This window comes from Pan troglodytes, chromosome 9 (assembly GCF_028858775.2).
Source record: "Pan troglodytes isolate AG18354 chromosome 9, NHGRI_mPanTro3-v2.0_pri, whole genome shotgun sequence".
In the NCBI taxonomy this organism is placed as follows: Eukaryota; Metazoa; Chordata; class Mammalia; order Primates; family Hominidae; genus Pan; species Pan troglodytes.
Genome location: NC_072407.2, coordinates 72,726,164 through 72,744,047, shown reverse-complemented (window position 1 = coordinate 72,744,047; position 17,884 = coordinate 72,726,164). Strand labels below are relative to the sequence as shown.

Genomic DNA, 17,884 nt, shown 5'->3' with positions numbered 1-17,884 from the left:
GTGAGACTCTGTTTCAAAAACAAACAAACAACAACACAACAAAAGAACAAGAAGGAAAATGAGAAGGAAATCAGGAAGTCCTGGAGAACGGGGAAGATTTAAAGTGAGAAACTGGCTGGGGCTGAAGACCTGGGAAAATTGGTGCAAGGGGTTGTCTTTTGTCTTTGGAGGGGGCCCCCTAACAAAATAAATGAACTGGACACCATGGGAAATGGCAGTGAGGATGCCAGTGGAGATGGTGGAAGGGAACAGAGGGCTGGAACCTTCTGCAAAAAGAAGGAGCGAGCCTACGACTGGGACAAGCAGCTCGTTCTTAAGATGTGTCTTCCTCAGTGAGAAGTTTGCACACATCTGGGAAATGGGTACGCAAGGACCCTGGCTTTGGTGGTCGAGTGCAGAGCAGTGTGAGAGGGAGTGGGCATCTCGGGCTCAGGGGGAGCCTGGCTCCCGGAGCCCTCAACGGGGCTTCTGGTGGGACGTGCTGTGTTGGACCTGGTGCTCTGAGGGTTCCCTGCCTGCCCGCTTCTTGGAGGTCATCTCAGCAGTGGACGTGGTCATATTAATGGTGGACTTCCTTGGGTGGGTGCAATGAGCAGGGTTGTCCAGGGGCAACCGGCCTTACCTTTATCTTGTTGGGAGACGCTTCAGCCCCCATGCTGTGGCCAAGGGTCCGGTCACAAAGACAGGGCATCAGTGGTGTCATGGAAGGTCAGAGGGAAGGCAGGGTTTCATTCGAGCGAGGCCAACTTTCAGAATCGTGGGTGGTGGCCCGGGTTCTAGGAACACTTAAAGGATAGAGGAGACTCGGCACCACGTGCTGAATCCAAGAGGAGGATGTTGGCCGCTCAGCTGGATGCATTGAATGACAAAGACTTTGCAACTGTGTGGCTTGTCTGGGGTGTCTGGAAGCCCAGTCTGTGGACAGGCTGGTCCTCAGGTCTAGCAGAGGGACCCATTAGCAGAGGCAGCGTCTGGCCTCAGACATCCACTCATCAGGTCCAGACCAGACCGTGGGCCTTGGCTGTATCTTCTGATCCACTCCGTTGCTAAGTTCCCCTCTGTACCTAAACTCTGTCTCTCTTTACTTCACTTGGCTTTTTAGAGATTTCTCAGCCTTGGTGTGTGTTGTCCCCAGCCCTGTGATGTACAAGTAATTGCCTGTATACGTGGGATTAGCCAGCTTGCTCAGGAAGTCAGTGTTGTGGTTAGTGGGAAATTCAGAGCGGTTGAGTCCAAGGAAACCACTTTTCCTTAGTTCTCTGTTTTCTGAACCAAAGTTCATTTGAGATGAGGGGTTGTGACTAGATCTTCTCTGGACAGTTGAATATGGAGCAGGGCCCCCATCTGTGTCACCGGGGCTCATGAATCCTCCTTGCCAATGACTAGAGTCCTTGAAGGAATAAGGGCTGGGTCAGTGTTTCCCAACCCAGAATATAACTCGGAGACCTCTTAAGTTGTCAGGAAGCCATCCCAGTGTTTTGCCCGTATCTTCTAATTTATAACTACCCTGCCCCCTCACTCCAAGCTCCAAATATTCACATTATGTTCATTAGAAAGCATTTGGCTGCAAGTAATAAAAAACCTCACTCACAGTGGCTGAGACCACAATGGCGAGTCCAGAGGAGGGCACAGCTAGCATCCATTGCATGGGCAGTGACATCTCTGAAGGCCTCTTGGCCTCTCCCTCATGGTGGCAAGATGGCAGCCATAGCTCCAAGTATGATGTCCCCATAGCACGTCCTACTCAGGAACGTAAAGGAGGGGGTGCCAGGGAGCACTTCCCCAGCCCCCACTCCCTTTCCAAATAGTCCAGCCTTTCCCAGAGGTCCCAGCGGACCTTGGGTCCGCTTGGCCTTGGGTCTCCTTGGCCAAAACTATTCCATAGGGTCATGACCATCCATAACTGCAGGAGAGGCTGCAATAGCAAGTGTCTGGCTTTTCCAGCCGCTGCAGCAGGCAGCAAGCTGGGAAGAGTGCCAGAGTCTGCGCCAGGAGCTGGGTGTGGGGGAGAAAGAAGACTTAGTCCCCTCCCTCTAAGCACACAGTGTCACGTGAGGGACAGCATTAAGGTCCTCTCGGAAGTGGTGGCTATTGCAGTGGGCTTTGAAGAATGAATAGGAGTTCAACTGATAGAGATAGCAGGTATAGAGTGTTGTAGGTGGGAGTAAAAGTGTGAACCACAGACCAGCACACACCTGCTGTGCCCAGGAGATGCCTTGTCTTCTGACACATTGCCAGTTCATTGAGATGGGAATCATAAAACACAGGCATAACCAGCATGGGGTGTGAACTGTAAACGTTTATCCAGATGTTCCTGCACCCATTTTTAGGTGTGGGGCCTTGCTTTGCCTTTGGCCTTGCTCACCCCACCGTGTCCTTCCTCCCTGGCATTACCCAGCCCAGCATTTGGTCCACCATTTCCAATTTCAAATTTTTTGATACAGAGCAGGATCTCCTGGCAAAATCTTCTCAGAGCATCCCAGGGTGCCCTCCCAGCAGCTCAGATACTGGCAGGACAGTAAATCACCAATTCCTTCTCCAGTTCTTTCTCCAGAACATGCTGCTAGGACCAACGCCTCCCCTGAGGGTTCTTTCTTTTCTCTCTGTCATTGTCTGGGTTGGGAGGGCTGTGAGCTGTCGGGGAACTGGCTCCCACCTGGCCAGGAATCAACAGTGCTTCAGTATCACTATCGTTCAGTAACCCACAGTGGTTCAGACAGCCTGGCTTTGCCTCCAGCTCTGTGTTCTGGTGCAAATCACTCAACCTCTCTGCTTTATTTGCTCCCCTGTAAAGTGAGCGTCATCACAGCTCCTGCCTCATACGGTCATTATGAGGATTCAATTAGTTAAACCCACAGAACACTTAGAACAACGCCTGGTGTGTGGAAGGTGCTCAAAGGCCGTAGCATAATAATTACACTAATTACTCTAATTATGAATTATTACTCATTAAGCCAGAATTCAGGTCTATCCCCACTTGGAGCCAACCAGAGCATAAAAACCTAGACAAAGTAAAGAGGTGTTTCTTTGTTTTCCAGAAAGTACTCCCCATGTGATCCTTCTGAACCTCTCAGGCATCTCACAGATGATCTCATTTCTAAAACGCGTTCTCCTCGCCTCTTTTCCAGAGCTCAGGTGTTACATCAAGCCAGGCACACCTGTACACAGTAATGTCAGCATGGCTTCTGCAGCAAGACTGAGACTTTTCTTAGTTTTTATTATACATAGTTATATGCCATGTACATGTATTATTTGTGTGGACTTAAATGTCGTTAGAATATTTAGAGCCTATCTTTAGAAACTGCAGCCCACAGGCCAAATCTGGCCCATTGCCTGTTTTTGTAAATAAAGTTTTATTGGAACACAGCCCCACCCATCATTTACATATTGTCATGGCTGCCTCTGCGCCACAACTAGCAGAGTGAGTAGTTGCAACAGGGACCACTCATCCACCCTCAAAGCCTGGAATGTTCACTCTCTGGGCCGTTGCCTGGTCTAGAACATTTGCAGAACCCCTTCCAAAGGACATCATTGGCTGGACATTGTGGCTCACGCCTCTAATCCCAACACTTTGGGAGGCCGAGGCAGGCCAATTACCCGAGGTCAGGAGTTCGAGACCAGCCTGGCCAACATGGCAAAACCCTGTCTGTACTAAAAATACAAAAAGTAGACAGGCCTGGTGACGGGCTCCCATAATTACAGCTACTTGGGAGGCTGAGGTCAGAGAATCACTTGAACCTGGGAGTTGGAGGTTGCAGTGAGCCAAGATCATGCCAAGCTGGCAAGTAAAAAGAGCAAAACTCCGTCTCAAAAAAAAAAAAAAAAAGGGACATCATTAAAATACTTCCCATTACAATGTGTCAGCCTCTATCTTAGTTCAGCTGCATTGCAGTAATGGATGCCTGAGCCTGGGTAATTGATAAAGAAAAGAGGTTTCTTTGGCTCACAGTTCTGCAGGCTGCCCAGGAAGCATGGTGCCAGCATCTGCTTCTGGTGAGGGCTTCAGGAAGCTTCCACTCATGGCGGAAGGCTAAGGGGAGCTGGCATCACTTGGCAAGAGAGGAGGAAAGAGAGAGAAGAGGAAAGTGCCAGACTCTGTTTAACAATCAGATCTTGTGGGAACTAGGAGTAAGAACTCTCTCAGCCCCGGGAGAATGGAACCAAGCCATTCATGAGGAATCCACTCCCATGACCCAAACAGCTCCCACCAGGCCCCACCAACAACATTGGGATCAAATTTCACCATGGGATTTGGAGGGGACAGATAGCCAAATTATATGAGCCTCCTACTTTTAACTGTTTTTACAACTGCCCCTCTGGTGACACCAGTCTCTTAATGAAGCATCAGCACTTGGAAGAGAAGCAAACTTTTCAGTGGCCCTAGTGAGTGGAGGGAGGTTGGTGGCCAGGGGTGGACGGCAGCGGTGGCCTTCTCCTCCGGCATGGGCCTGGCCTGGGTTTCTCATGGCCTCCCACTCAACAGCTCTGTGCCATCCAGGTTGGGCAGGTGATCCTGGTGGGGGGACCACGGGCTGCAGGTGGGCCCCCAGCCCTAGAATCAGCCTTCCCTACAAAGCCCAGGACATCAGGTGACTGTCACACTGAGTCTGGTTCCCGGGAGAGGAGGACATTTCTGGTTTTGTAGCTGTGGGGCCATCTACTCCCCACCCCCACCAGAGGGACTTGGGAACTTGCCTCACAAGGAGACCCCTGTGGCCTGTCCCATGGCCCGCCAGCATGGTCTTTGTGGGCGAGCTTTGAGACAGACAGATGGGGCAGGCTTGGCCTGTCATTTTAATTAACGAATGAAGGAAAAGTCATCAACAGTCCCTTCCTGCACTCACAGCAAAATGCCAGGCAGTTGTACTGTTCCCCTGATTTTTTTTTTTTTTAAAGAACATTCAGTTCAGAGTCAAAGGCTGAGGCTTCAGTGTGACTTGGCCCTGCTGCTAGTGGAGGCATGTGCCCTGGGCAAACCTGTCGCTGCAGGCTGCCTGGACCTTCAGTGGCGGTGCTCCCACCAGCCTGCAGGGTCTCGAGGGCCGCCGAATTGGAGGGATGTGGGAGAATGGTTTTGAATAGAGCCACGAGTACTGTACTCCAGGCACAAGGGGTGGTCTGGGAGGGCGACCAACTCACCCCATTTGTCCAGGACCATCTTGGTTTTAAAACTGACAGCCCCATATCCCAGAAAACCCCTTTGTCAGGAAACATCAGGACAGGGGGACACCCAGCCTGCATCAAAGACCACATAGGAGGTTCCAGCTCAGGCTTCCTTCACTGCGTCAGGAGCACTGATGAAGCTTCTGCTCAGATATCCTGGTCTTTCATTTTGCAGACAGGGAAACCCAGGCTCAGGGTGGTTGAGGGTCCTGTCCAGGGTCCCACTGCCAGTTCTTGCCAGAGCCAGGACTAGAAAGTGGGCCTTCTCCACCTAGAACAGCACTTTTCCTTCCTTCCAAAAATAACACCGGTGGCTGGCACCATCCAAGGCTGCAGAGTGTGGTGGGCAGAACCGTCCTGCCTTCGGGGGCACTCACATGCTACTGGGGGAGTCAGACAGCAAATGAGTGAACAAGCAAATCACAATTTCAAACATAGTAACTGGCCAGAAGAAAGCAAAGCAGAGAGAAAAGCTGGAGGGCTGGGGACACAGGAAGACGGCAGCCACCAGGCGGCAAGGCCCATCTCTGGAGGTGACCCAGGGGACCTGCAGGGACAGCAGCCTGGCTCGGGGAGACCTGGAGCAGTGTCCTGAGAATTGCACAGGCAACGCAAAGGCACTGTGTGGAGATGAGTGTGACCTGCTGGAGGAAGAGAGGATGGCAGCATGGCTGGAATGGGAGGAGTCAGGAGGAGAAGGGGCATGAATCAGATCACAAAAGGTCTTAGCCATGGTGGAGAATTTGGATTTTATCCTCGATTATAATGGGGAGGCTGGGTGCGGTGGCTCACGCCTGTAATCCCAGCACTTTGGAAGGCCGAGGCAGGTGGATCACCTGAGGTCAGGAGTTTGAGACCATCCTGGCCAACATGGTGAAACCCTGTCTCTACTAAAAATATAAAAATTAGCCAGGCATGGTGGCGGGCACCTGTAATCCCAGCTACTCAGGAGGCTGGGGCAGGAGAATCGCTTGAACCCGGGAGATGGAGGTTGCAGTGAGCCAAGATCGCGCCACTGCACTCCAGCCTGGGCGATAGAACAAAACCCCCTCTAAAAGAAAAGAAAAGAAAAGAAAAGTATGGTGGGGATCTGTTGGGGTGTTTTAAGTGGGGGAGATACAGTGCGATTTAAGGTTTTTACATAAAGAGTGAATTCAGAGGAGACTTTTCGGTGGGCTCAGAATAGAGATACTCATGGTACTTGCAGACAGGTTGGCTGTGGGGGAAGGAAAGAGCTCACTTCGGGACAGCTCCTCGGGTTTGGGCCAGCACTTGGGTGTTCTGCCTGGCACCGCAGAGTCCGTGCCAGCTTTGGAAGCACAGGGAGGCATCCTGGCATCCCTTGCTTGGGGGCCCCCTGCCCTCACCCCATCTGCCCACAGCCCTGTGTGCAGAGACCCGCCCACCTGTGAGACACACACAGTGTGGAGACTTTCTCCTTGTTGGCTAACACACCCGTGTGTCTTGCTCTCCATAAGGAAGGACACCCAAGGGCAGGCCTCTGCTGATCTCAGTAGGAGAGTCTTTTACCTGGGGACAAGTGAAAATATCTGTTTATGCATAAGGTCTCCAGAATGAAGCAAGTTCTAAGGTGCATTCTCACATGCTAATAGGCTTCCAGCCCCTGCTGAGTGCTGAATCCTGGCCAGGGGCCTTTTAAACAAGGAGCTTCCCACCCCACTGTGGTCTCAAGGCTGTGGTTGACATCTGTAGTCGGCAAGTGAGGATACTGGCGCTCGACGAGGCTGAGGAACTTGGCCAGGGGCACGGCGCTGGTTTGGGGAAGCTGGGGTTCCACCGGGGTGCTCAGCTTCCAAGGCCGGCATTCTCCCTCCTAGCATTCTCCCTCCTAGACGACGTTTCCGTTCATCTCGGCAGGGAGCGCTGATCACACCCCGTCATGATCATGAGCGCAGTTAAGCCGTATCTGTCTCCTCCGCCAGCCGTTCCTGGCAGGTAACATGCCTGGTAGTGCTCAGGAAATGCTTGTGGGTGATTTATTACAAAGTAATGAGACAATTTAATTTGAATCAAGTTCTTTGTACATTATTGTTTCTATTAGGAAAAACTTGCATTGCTTATCATGTTAGCAATGAGGAGGAAAATGGTCATAATAAGCGCCGGGCAGGGCGTTTTCATAATTGCCGATTTGAGAAATGGCTTCCGCCAGCGCACGTCTCTGGGCACGGGTGTGCGGGCTGCATGAGTACAGAACCACTGCCCTCCTGATGCCACGTGAAGCGACGCAGCCCCCTGCCCGTGGGTGAGAGTGGCTCCTGGGAGCCAGGAGGAGTCCCCTCCGTGCAGGAATTGCCCAAAGTCATCACCTCCTGCCCTGGAAACAGCAATGGCCTCCCCAGGAGCAGGCTGGCCGGGGCTGTCACTCAGGCACCAGGATGGCACTGGGCGTTGGGCATCATTTCCCCTGTGAGTTATGCAGGAAGGGCAAGAGAGCAGCATCACACACTGTAACTCTCCGACCAGGAAGCAGGATGCTGGGAGCAGCTGCATGTGTGGTCATGGGCTGAGAAGCTCCCCCATGCCCCTTGGGAGTGACAGATGACGGGGAAACCCTCCTGTTCTCCCGCAGCCTGCCCCGCCTGTCAAGCGGCCCTCTGTGCTGCCCTGCAGCCAGCTCTGCCACGGTGAGCTGGGCTGGCTGCCCGCACCCGGCGGCCAAAGCGCCCGAGCTGGCATCTCCGCTGAGCTGGGACACCTGTTGGGTCCTCACCTCAACACCCCCCACGGAACTGCTGAAAGCTCTCTGCTTAGCCTCATCTTTCCTGATTGGCAGAGCCCGGAAATTTCTAGGACATCCACTGCCATCACCGTTCCCTGGAGGATCCTCTTTCTAATATAGTGCTCCAGTTCCTGCCTTCACCAGGCCCTGCCACTGAAATGCGATTACACCAGGAATGATTTAGCGAAGCTGCTCTCAGGCCCTTCCCTGCCTTGGAGAAGGCAGATCTCCTGGCTCCAGCTGCTCTGGGAAGGACTTTCAGGGGCAATAAACGTACCACCCAGTCTCTCTGTGGGGAGTCCTTCCTGGCTTTCCCAGGTCCCACCACCCACCTCTATGGACCTTGCTCCACCCCCCTGCATTCCAGCGGCCCCCGCCTGGGTCTGATCAGACATCACACCCACAGCCCATGTTCAATGTACCTTTCTGCCATGAAAAACATTCGGAAGTGATTTAATCATTCTGCCTTTGAACTTGTTTGGCCATGAGTGATACACTGATCGTTCCCCAGCAGCTCCTGTGATTCCCCAGCCGCCATCAGCACACCCAAGGATTCTTGCAAGGTGGGAACACCTGCCCTCCGAGTGGTTCTACACGCAATGAAGTGATGCGTTTATGGATACCAGCTTAAATGGGTCGTGACGTTGACCCCATGTTAAATATCAGAGACACTGAATTCAACAGAGATTAACTGCACTGTTGTTTTCTCTTTGGATTTTGGTGCCGGTGAATTTTATTTTTCAGGTTGCAGACACATTTGGGGGTCCCTGCAACCCTCGGAGACAGCTGGAGTCTGGACCTGTAGGGCCTGGTTGTGGAAACAGCCCCGCTGCCTCCTGCCCGGTGGCTCTGGAGGCCCCTTCCGCACACCCAGGGCGGGTCGGCTGCTCCAGTTCTGCCTTCCCACCCAGTGCTGGGATGTGCAACGCCCCCCACCGAATGCTCAGATGTGCAGCCCCCTCCTCTGCTGGTCTTGGACCTTGGACCTCACACGTGCACACGTTCTGACATCAGTGCCTCATCCGATGTCCAACCCCTGCCAAAGGAACCACCGTCGCTTCAGCCCCACTCTGACCTTGGAAGCCCCACCCTGCACAGAGGCAGAGGTGGGAACTCTGTCATCCACCGTTCCCCACAGACCACTCACAGCTGCTTTAAGAGAACAGCCAGGGCTTCTAGGCAGGAGCACGACAGTGTTCACGCTGATGGCCAGAGAGCCTCCTCAGCCAGCAGCAGCCGACTCGTGCTTGTGCATTGTTCAGATGGAAGCATGATCATTGGATGGAAGTTCCTGGCACAGGTGCAAGTTGACCCTGAGTCATTCCAGAAGGATTCGGGCCTCACCGGAAAGAACGCCAGGAAAAGCCATAGGGCAACAGCTCTTCTGCCATTTCAGCCCTCATGGGTGAAACTGTGGTAAAGCGTGAGTGGCTGGGGCCCTGCTGACACCTGCACTTGTGCGTCACCGCCAAGCTGTGTCCCTAGACTGCCCTGGGTGAGTAGGCAGCCAACGTCTGCAGCCCCCTGTGGTCAGCTGCTCCTGCCCTCCCGCCTCATCACGGCCCTTCAGACATAAGGGCCGGCTGCCTACCTTCCAACCCCACTCTGTCTGGAATGTTCTTTTCTCTTCTGTCCCCTCCCCAGTCCTCCAACCCATTCTCCTATGTATACTTCAGTCCTCCTGCTCCAGGAAGTCTTCCAGGTGCCCGTATGGTTCTCACAGAACCACGTCCTGCACTGTTGAAGGCACACATTTCTGTGACTGTGGATTGATGTTTATCTTCCTCACTTGCCCAGCCTTTGCTCTAACGATCACCACAGACTAGGGGGCTCAAAACAAGAGAAGTCACTTACCTGTCACAGCCCTGGAGGCCAGAGGTCCAAAACCAAGATGACAGCAGGGCCGCGCTCCCTCCGGGCGCTCCAGGGGAGAGTCTTCCTCCTCCACCTCTGCTGTTGGCCTGCAGTCCTCGGTGCTCCTCAGCTGGGCCACATCACTCCAGCCTCCGCATCACTCCAGCCTCTGCTTCCACCTTCCCATGGCCTCCTCTGCACTGCCTCTGGGTGTCAACCTCCCTCTTCTTTTCTCGCGTAAGGGCACAGTCATTGGTTTAGGACCCTCCCTAAATCCAGGAAGATCTCAACTCAAGACCCTTAACTAATTATACCTGCAAAGACCCAAATTCCAAGTGTCGTCACTTTCACAGACGCTGGGGGTTAGGAATTGGACACATTTTTTTGGGTGGGTTGAGTCACCATTCAACTGACCACACCAGACAACTCTATAAGGACCAGACTGGGCCTGGTTTGTTCCTTCCTAAATGCCCAGCACCCAGTTCATCCCCTGACTCTCAGTGGGTATTCAGGATGTAACAGCTGGATTGATTTATTGATTTACACAGCGGCTTGACACTGGCCTCAGTTACTTCTGAACTTTGAAACCCAGTCCCAGCTGATCACGGAATAACTAAAGCTGTCACCAGACGGGGCCACCAACCCAGCTGGGATCCTGAGAGCTATGAGTAAAGCCATCTGGTCTACCCCAATAACACTGGTGTTCAGAGTTAAAATGTCCACATCTATCCACCCCATGTGTGGGGAGGCACACAGAGCCACCCAGAGCCCCTCAGGCCCATACGTCTGGGCCAGCTCAGGCCTGGCTTCCCATGCCTCCAAATGGACATCACCTCCAGGATCAGGTGCTGCTGCCAAGGGAGCTTGTTAAAGTGACTGACAGATCCTAAACGCCAACTGTCATCACTGGCACCTGCTGCCCGCTGGACCAGGGAAAGCGCAGCCTTCCCTGTGAGTCTGTCATGGTGCCCAGTGGGAGAAAGGGAACCCGGGCCACTGCTAAAAGCCACAGGGTGTGTGGCCACCTGTGGTCTTGCGAGGCAGACACCAGGAGCATCTTCAGGCCTGCCAGCGGGGAGAGACCTCTGGGGCCTGCTGCGTGGCCATCCCTGGGTCTCCACAACCCTCCTGTCTTGCTTCAAGGTGCTAAGTGCTCCAAGTGTATCCCATAAGCTCTCTTGCAGCATACAGTGGGACCGTGGGTGAGCAGAAACAGGCAAACCTTTGATGCTCTCTCCTCCAAGTGGCTCCCAGGAGGGCATCAACATGGAGGTAGTTGTGTCTCCGGGAAGCCAATATGGCTCCCATAGGGATACCTCTTGCATTCTCCATGGCAGCGTGGCCAGGGCAGCCTAGACCCCATCTTTGTTTGAACTAGGAAAAGGTGCTTGCCCCTTCCTTAAGACATTTTTCTTCCCTCTGTGCCGAAATTACCATTAGTACCTGTGCCGTGATGGCCATGATGGCAATGGTTTCCTCCATAGTTGTACAGTGCACAATCTGCACAGCTGTACGTGGTGGGGCTGGTTGCCCACCCCCTTCACCTTCCACAGCTCCTGCTGCAAGCAGATGTTGGCAAAAGAGGGTACATTTGGGGCATGTCAAAGTGCCCTTCCACCTAGCTCAGAAAACATTTGGGGAGTGCGCCGCTGGATTACATTTTTTGTTCAATCAATAAGCAGGGGTCAATGTTGTGTTGCATGGAGATACTCAGAGGATCAGGGCATGGCATTTGCTTACAAGGAGCCCACAGTGCCTACTTCAGGCACATGGTCAGTGAGCAGGTTAGGGGGTGAGACAGGCTTGGAGAAGGCTGTCCCAACAGCAGCATGGGGAACGTGCAGGCGCCTCGGTCATTTCCCCATGAAACTGGATTGCAGTGCATCTCATCTGCATGTGGAGAGTGGGTCTGCTGGTGCAGGGGCAGGGCAGGCTGGCAGGGGCCAAGGTCAGGGCAGACTCTGGTTCACAGGGACTTCAGCACAGTTCTAGGGCAGCACACAGAACTCAATGCCACAACTTCCGGACCCAGCCGCAGCTGTCATCCTGGGATAGGTTTTAGATTCATGAACCAGCAGAAGGAGCCTCTGAGGGTTTCTTGTCTCCAGAAAGGCCCCTTCCTAAGGCCTGCGTGTGAGACCCCCCTGTCTGATTGCATGGGGATGGGGGGTGCTGCCAAGTTCCGCCTTTCAGACACAGTGACTGCAGCTCCTTTCAAGGAATGACTCTTCTAGAGTGTCCCATTGCTTTTCATGAATTCCCCAAAACATTGAAAGTTTCTAAGGGCCTGGGGCTGCCTTTTCTGTTTCCTCTCTGACTTCCTGGGCCAAGCCAGGTGCATGCCGTAGGTCCTCTGCAGCACTGAGTCTACCTTCTGGGTTTAACTAGGAATCCAGGGATTGTTCTGGTGCCTTTTTACTCAAAACCCTGTAGTCATCCTTCGCCCACCTCCCACCCAACATCCGTTTCTCCCTGCTCTGCTCCTGACTTGAGTTCATACCCATTTTGCATCCCCTCTGGGCACACATGGGGCACCTGGCCTATGCGGGGTGCTGTGGGCATTTGGGGTGGTCTGCAGGATGAGGTCACTGCCCCCATTGACCCTGTAGAAAATGTCCCCTCCCCCACAAGAGACAAGCTCAGAGGGGACATTTTCTCCAGGGTCACCCAGCTCAAGAAGGTGGACGGGGATGCTAAGAAGAGCAGCTTCCCCTGGTTACAAGGAGCCTCCTGCTCATGGGGCATTCACTGGGCATCGCCTCACTTGCTCCTCCTAAAACTTACAAGCCAGAGGTTTCTCCCCAACTTTGCAGGTCAGGAAATTGAGGCTGTAAGTAGTCAAGGTGGTCAATGTCTGGGTTGAAATTCAAACCCATGTCTGTCTGCGAGTGAAAGTGAGATGGGTTCATGGTGGGTGGGGAGTGGGGGCTGTTTAGATCCTGAAACAATGCCGGAAAGAGAAGTTAGAAACAGTCCTTCTTAATGTCAGAGACTAAGCAGTTTCGTGTTTTACTGAGTAAACAGGACAGGGCCATTACAGTCTTGGGGCAAGATCTTTGCACAGTTACAAGTGTGGGCTAGAAAATTCTCAGATGGAGCAGGGTGTGGTGGCTCATGTCTATAATCCCAGCACCTTGGGAGGCCGAGAAGGGAGCATCCCTTGAGGCCAGGAGTTTGAGACCATCATGGGCAACACAGTGAGACCCTGTCTCTACAAAAAAATTAAAAATTAGCTGGGCATGGTGGTGTGTGCCTGTAGTCCCAGCTACTTGGGAGGCTGAGGTAGGAGGATCACGTACTGCCTGGGGTTCAAACTTACAGTGAGCTGTGATGGCACCACTGCACTCCAGCCTGAGTGGCAGAGCAAAACCCCGTCTCTAATTTTAAAAAACTAAGTTCTTGGGTGCATTAGGAATCACTGAAAAGGTTTTAGCCCTGGATATCGAGATCAGAGGGGTCCCTGTAGGAGGAAGGGGGTCCGGGGAAGAGAGGGTGGCGTGTGCAGACAGGGATCCCACTTGTAACTGTTGGAGTTATGAACATGTGCTGCTTGCCTGGGCTGGTTCTGAGGCATGGATGCACGACTCCACGGCCTCCAGCTCAGGACCCATCAGGTGTATCTTGTTGTTCTCATTTTGCAGAGCAGGCTCTGGGGCCTGATAGGTCAGTGACCTCGGGGTCAAAGCAAAGCTGGGATTTGAACCACGCTCCTTGTGATGCCAAAGCCTGTGCCTCCACCAGCCACACTGGAATGCCCCTGCCCTTCTCTAGTCTATGGGAGACAGTTAGCAAGTGTCTGGGCAGCCCCCCTGGCCCTAAGAAGTTCCCGTCGCAGGGTATGCTGGCAGGAAGTGGTCTGGGTCATCTTGGAGATGCAAGGTTTGGATGGCGTTGGGCACTGCAGGAGGAGCTGCCCAGCAGTGCAAGTGAGCACGCCTGGAGCGCATGACAGGTTCCCCTTGGAGCTGGGTGGAGATGGACTTGATCAGCCCATGTGTCCCCAGGGAGAGTGCAGGGCCCTGAGCTCCAGACCCCAGGGTTCGGCATCATCCTTCCAGGGTTTCAGGGAGGCGGTCACCCTCAGCAGCTCCTCTTGCAGACAGCAGGTGCACAGCAGGGTTGAGCAGAGGCTCTTGGCTTTGGCAGCCTTGGCCTTTAGAGAACCTTCCATGAAGGAGACACAGGAGACACACAGGCTGGTCACACAGCTTGCGCCTCCCCGGCCGTGAGTGAGCCATGGGGCCGGGGTGGGCTGACTCCCCTTTCAGGAGTTCAGAGGGAAAATGGGTGGTGACTAGAAGGCATTTCCCATGAGGGACACAAGTCTGTGTTCTCGTTGTGGGGGGCCGTGGAGACAGGTCGAGGGACCTGGTAGAGGGTCTGCTCATCAATGCCTCATGGACCCCTAAATCCATGGCAGTAGAGCCCCAGCTCTCCCTGCTCAGCCTCCTTAGGGCTGCAGAGTCCTGGCCGCCTACCAGGCCTGCTGGAGGTTAATGGCAGCCGTCACAGGGACAGCGGCCTGAGGCATCCTATTACACCACACCAGCATGGCATGGCCTCATCTGACCCCATGGTGATCCCAAGAGGCCTGTAGGTTTGTTCTTACCCACTCTTGCTGTGCAGGGAAACTGAGGTTTAGAGAGCCCCATCATTTTCTAAAGGTCACAATAACCATGTGACCTCACCCCCAGGCTCCCAGGGTCCTGGACCTCTGACCCTGTGTCAGCCCTTGTTTGGTGGCCCTGAGCAGGGTAAGTGGGCTTCCAGGGATGAGCCAAGAGGGGCTCACAGTTGTGACCGAGTTCCCCAGAGTGGACCTCCCTGCACTTAGCAGGCTGTCTCTGGGGAGGGGGCAGGGTAAGGAAGGTCAGGGGCCAGAACCCCCCTCCCAGCTGCTGACAACGGGAGTGACCAGTCACCTGGATTGTCCTGGTCTTCGGCTGTGAAGCTATCATTCATGCTGGGCTATTCCTGGAAGACAGGGTCACCCCAGCATGCCTCCATGCACGACCCTCTGATGCTGTCGGGGGTGTGTGCGTGGAGTGGTGAGAAGAGCACGCGTTCCCTAGCTGGGTCCTCCGATCTCTCTGAGCCTCACCAGCTTCATCTGTAAAATGGGAGGATCGAGGGGCCGCTGCTCGTCCCTTGTCCAGGATACTGAGCCCTGTCATCCACGTTTGCCCCGTCCCTCCTCCTCCCCAGGGCCCCCCAATCCGGGGTGGCTGTGCTGTCACCAGCTGGCTGCACCTGGGGCCCTGTGCTTCCTGTAGACCGTGAACCTGGTGCTGGTGCCAGGCAGAGCTGACCCGCACTCCTCTGGGACCAAGAGTCCGTCAGCACATGGCCTTGTTTGAAATTTGCATCCCTGGGACTGCCCCTGTGCGACGGGGGCCTGGTGGGTTCCTCATGACCCATCTGCAGCTTTTTCCGGCTGGGCCGCTGGCCTGGTGTCCTTTCTCCTCACCCCCGAGGCTCACACACAGCCCCGCAAGACCCTGCAGAGGCCTCCCTCCACGCTGCCTCCCTCCCTTCCCTGCTCCCCTCCGCAGAGGCCTTCCCAGCTCCCCACTAACTTCCGGGCAGCAGCAGAGTCCTACGGTGGGGGGGGGGGGGGTGCCGGCAGCCTTCATCTCACTCCCCTTCTGCCCCCGCGGGCCACCCAGAAGGTGGGGGTGGAGGACAGTTCAGCCGCAGCCTGGAGGCTCACTGAGCAGTGCACCGTCCCTGAGCAGCAGGAAAAGCGAGAGGACACTGTGGACACTAGAGCAAAGTTGGAGCTTTTTTGGTTTCTTGCCTTAAAAAAAAAAAAATGCCATGGCTAGAGGCAAGCAGTTGTGGCTTTAGCTTGTCATCTCAAAGGGGCAGCCACATACCCCCTCCAGTTCCCCAGCAATGAATTCATCATCCCCAGAGGGGGCTGGTGTTCTCAGGGGCTTTAACACCGAAATGTCCTGAGTCCTCTGCCAGGGAGCCCCCACCACCCCCCGACCGGCCACCGGCCACCTTCCAAGGCTGCGAGGGACGGGGGAGATGCTGGAGGGGGGGATGCAGAGAGAGCCCCAGCCGCTCCCCCCTCCCCGCCCGCTCCCAGCCCAGCCTGCGGATGCTCGCGCGGGATGACGCCCAGGCAGCCGCCGGGCGCACTGTGGGCTCGTCAGATGATTGTGGGGGCTCCTGCCTGCCGCACACCGCCGGCGCCGGGACGGGAGAGGGAGGGGGCGCTGGATGCGACGCGCAGGTCCCTGCGTCTCTGGTGCCTGCTGCCGGCTCGTGCGGGGAGCAGATAGGATTTGATTTTATTTTAAACCCCCTTCAAGGAAAAGCAAAACAAAACTGCTGCCTCATTTCTCCTCTGGCTGATTTTCCCGGGCTTCCCTGGAAGATGCGTGTGGTCGGGACAAGCCGGAGGAGCTCATTCCCGACGCCGCCGCTGCTGAGGCCGCCGCTGCCGCCGCCGCCGTTCGGGCCACTTACTTTCTTTGCCCTGGGCGGCGTCCTGGCCAGCCCCCCTTGAGCCTCCAGCTCAGCCATCCCTCGGCAGCCGCCCCACCATGTATGACTCCTTCCTCCGGCTGGCTCCGGCTCTGCCTGCCCCCACCCTGCAAGTCTCATTGTGCCACGCTCGCCTATCCCGGTAGCCACCCCCCTCTTCCTTCGCTCCTCCTGCACCCTCGCTGCCTTCTTTCCTCCATGCTGCCTGGATCTGGCGAGCTGGGGTGATTAATTGGCTATGATGATGAACGTCCCCGGCGGAGGAGCGGCCGCGGTGATGATGACGGGCTACAATAATGGTCGCTGTCCCCGGAATTCTCTCTACAGTGACTGCATTATTGAGGAGAAGACGGTGGTCCTGCAGAAAAAAGACAATGAGGGCTTTGGATTCGTGCTTCGAGGGGCCAAAGGTAAGAGCAGCCGCTCCGAGCCTGAATATGTTCCCATGTTGTGTGTGTGTGTGTGTGTGTGTGTGTGTGTGTGTGTGTGTGTGTGTATACGCCTGCATGAAAAACGTTCCCCAGCTCAGGAATAAGCATTAAATAAGCATTTTTCCTGGGGGCACTCGGTTGCTAGACAACCATGTTCCTTCACATTGTGCCTTACTCAGAAAACGTTAGGAATGTTTTTAATTTTCTGTAGATGATGTTGTTCTGAATGGGTTCTCTCTCCCTCCTGCCCCTCCTACCTTTTGTTTTTAAATGATGGGGTGGTCCGTATTTTGTGTTCTAGTTGAGCCAGACTGTGGCTACCCTCAGAGCTCCGGGTCTCAAATCCCCAGGATTGCCCTGGCCTGAGTTTCAGGCACCTAGAAACTGCCCCATTCTGGGAGTGGGCTTTGGCTCCAAGGGCGGCAGGCATTTGTGTGCTCACCTCTAAGGTGACTTTGCAAAGGAAATGTGACAAGATGGTCCCCTCTGCCGTGGACTGAGCCGGCAGCACACACGTTACGTGGCCCGTCGTGGGAGGCTCAGGAATGCAGTCCATGGCGGTGCACCTCCCAGTCACCCTGCACGCGCAGCTTCCCCTCCAAAAGAAAACAAAATGGCATCGCCTCCCCATGAGAGGGGACATCCGCCCACTGCGTGTGTGGCTCAGCCATGTGGAAGTTTCATCTTGGAGCTTACGCGCTGTGCCAGGGGTCCCGCACCTGTGCTGCAGGAGGCCTCCTCCCCAGCTGGCATGCCCACCTGCCTCAGACTCAGGCAGCTCCATAGCGAGCTGTCCAGAGAGAGAAAGAGCAGATGCATCTGTCTCTGTGAGAGCATCCACGCCTGTCTGTGTGATTTGCTCTCCCCTCCCCCTGCTGGAATCTTTATCTCCACACCCACCCACCCCTGGCCACTCATGCCTCCCTAGAAAAGTCCATCTCCTGCCCTGGAGTTGCACCTGGCAGCTGTGTGGGGCCCCAGAAGCCAAGCCTCACTGTGCTGGGCAGTAGTGGTTCAGCACCCACACACACACATGCCAGTGCCCAGGGACACTGGTCACACACAGAGTGGTCACAGAGGCCTGGACTCCCTGTAGAGAGGACTCATGAGCACATTCCAAATCTGTAGCCACCCACTGGGTCAGCGTGATGTTCCGTCCGCGTTCCAAGTTGAATTCCCTTGGTTGCGAGTCTACGTAGAT

At 54.8% G+C, this 17,884-nt stretch overlaps 1 protein-coding gene across 8 annotated transcripts in view; it reads left to right on the top strand.

Annotated features, from left to right (window-relative positions):
* The window catches only part of SHANK2 (SH3 and multiple ankyrin repeat domains 2), a 695,443-nt gene that overhangs the window by 482,412 nt on the left and 195,147 nt on the right, over positions 1-17,884 (top strand). For all 8 annotated transcript variants that reach the window (XM_054662507.2, XM_054662506.2, XM_054662505.2 and 5 more), the window contains one exon: positions 16,580-16,662. In XM_054662507.2, the coding sequence (XP_054518482.2) occupies positions 16,580-16,662 (83 nt within the window). The remainder of the gene's footprint in view (positions 1-16,579; positions 16,663-17,884) is intronic.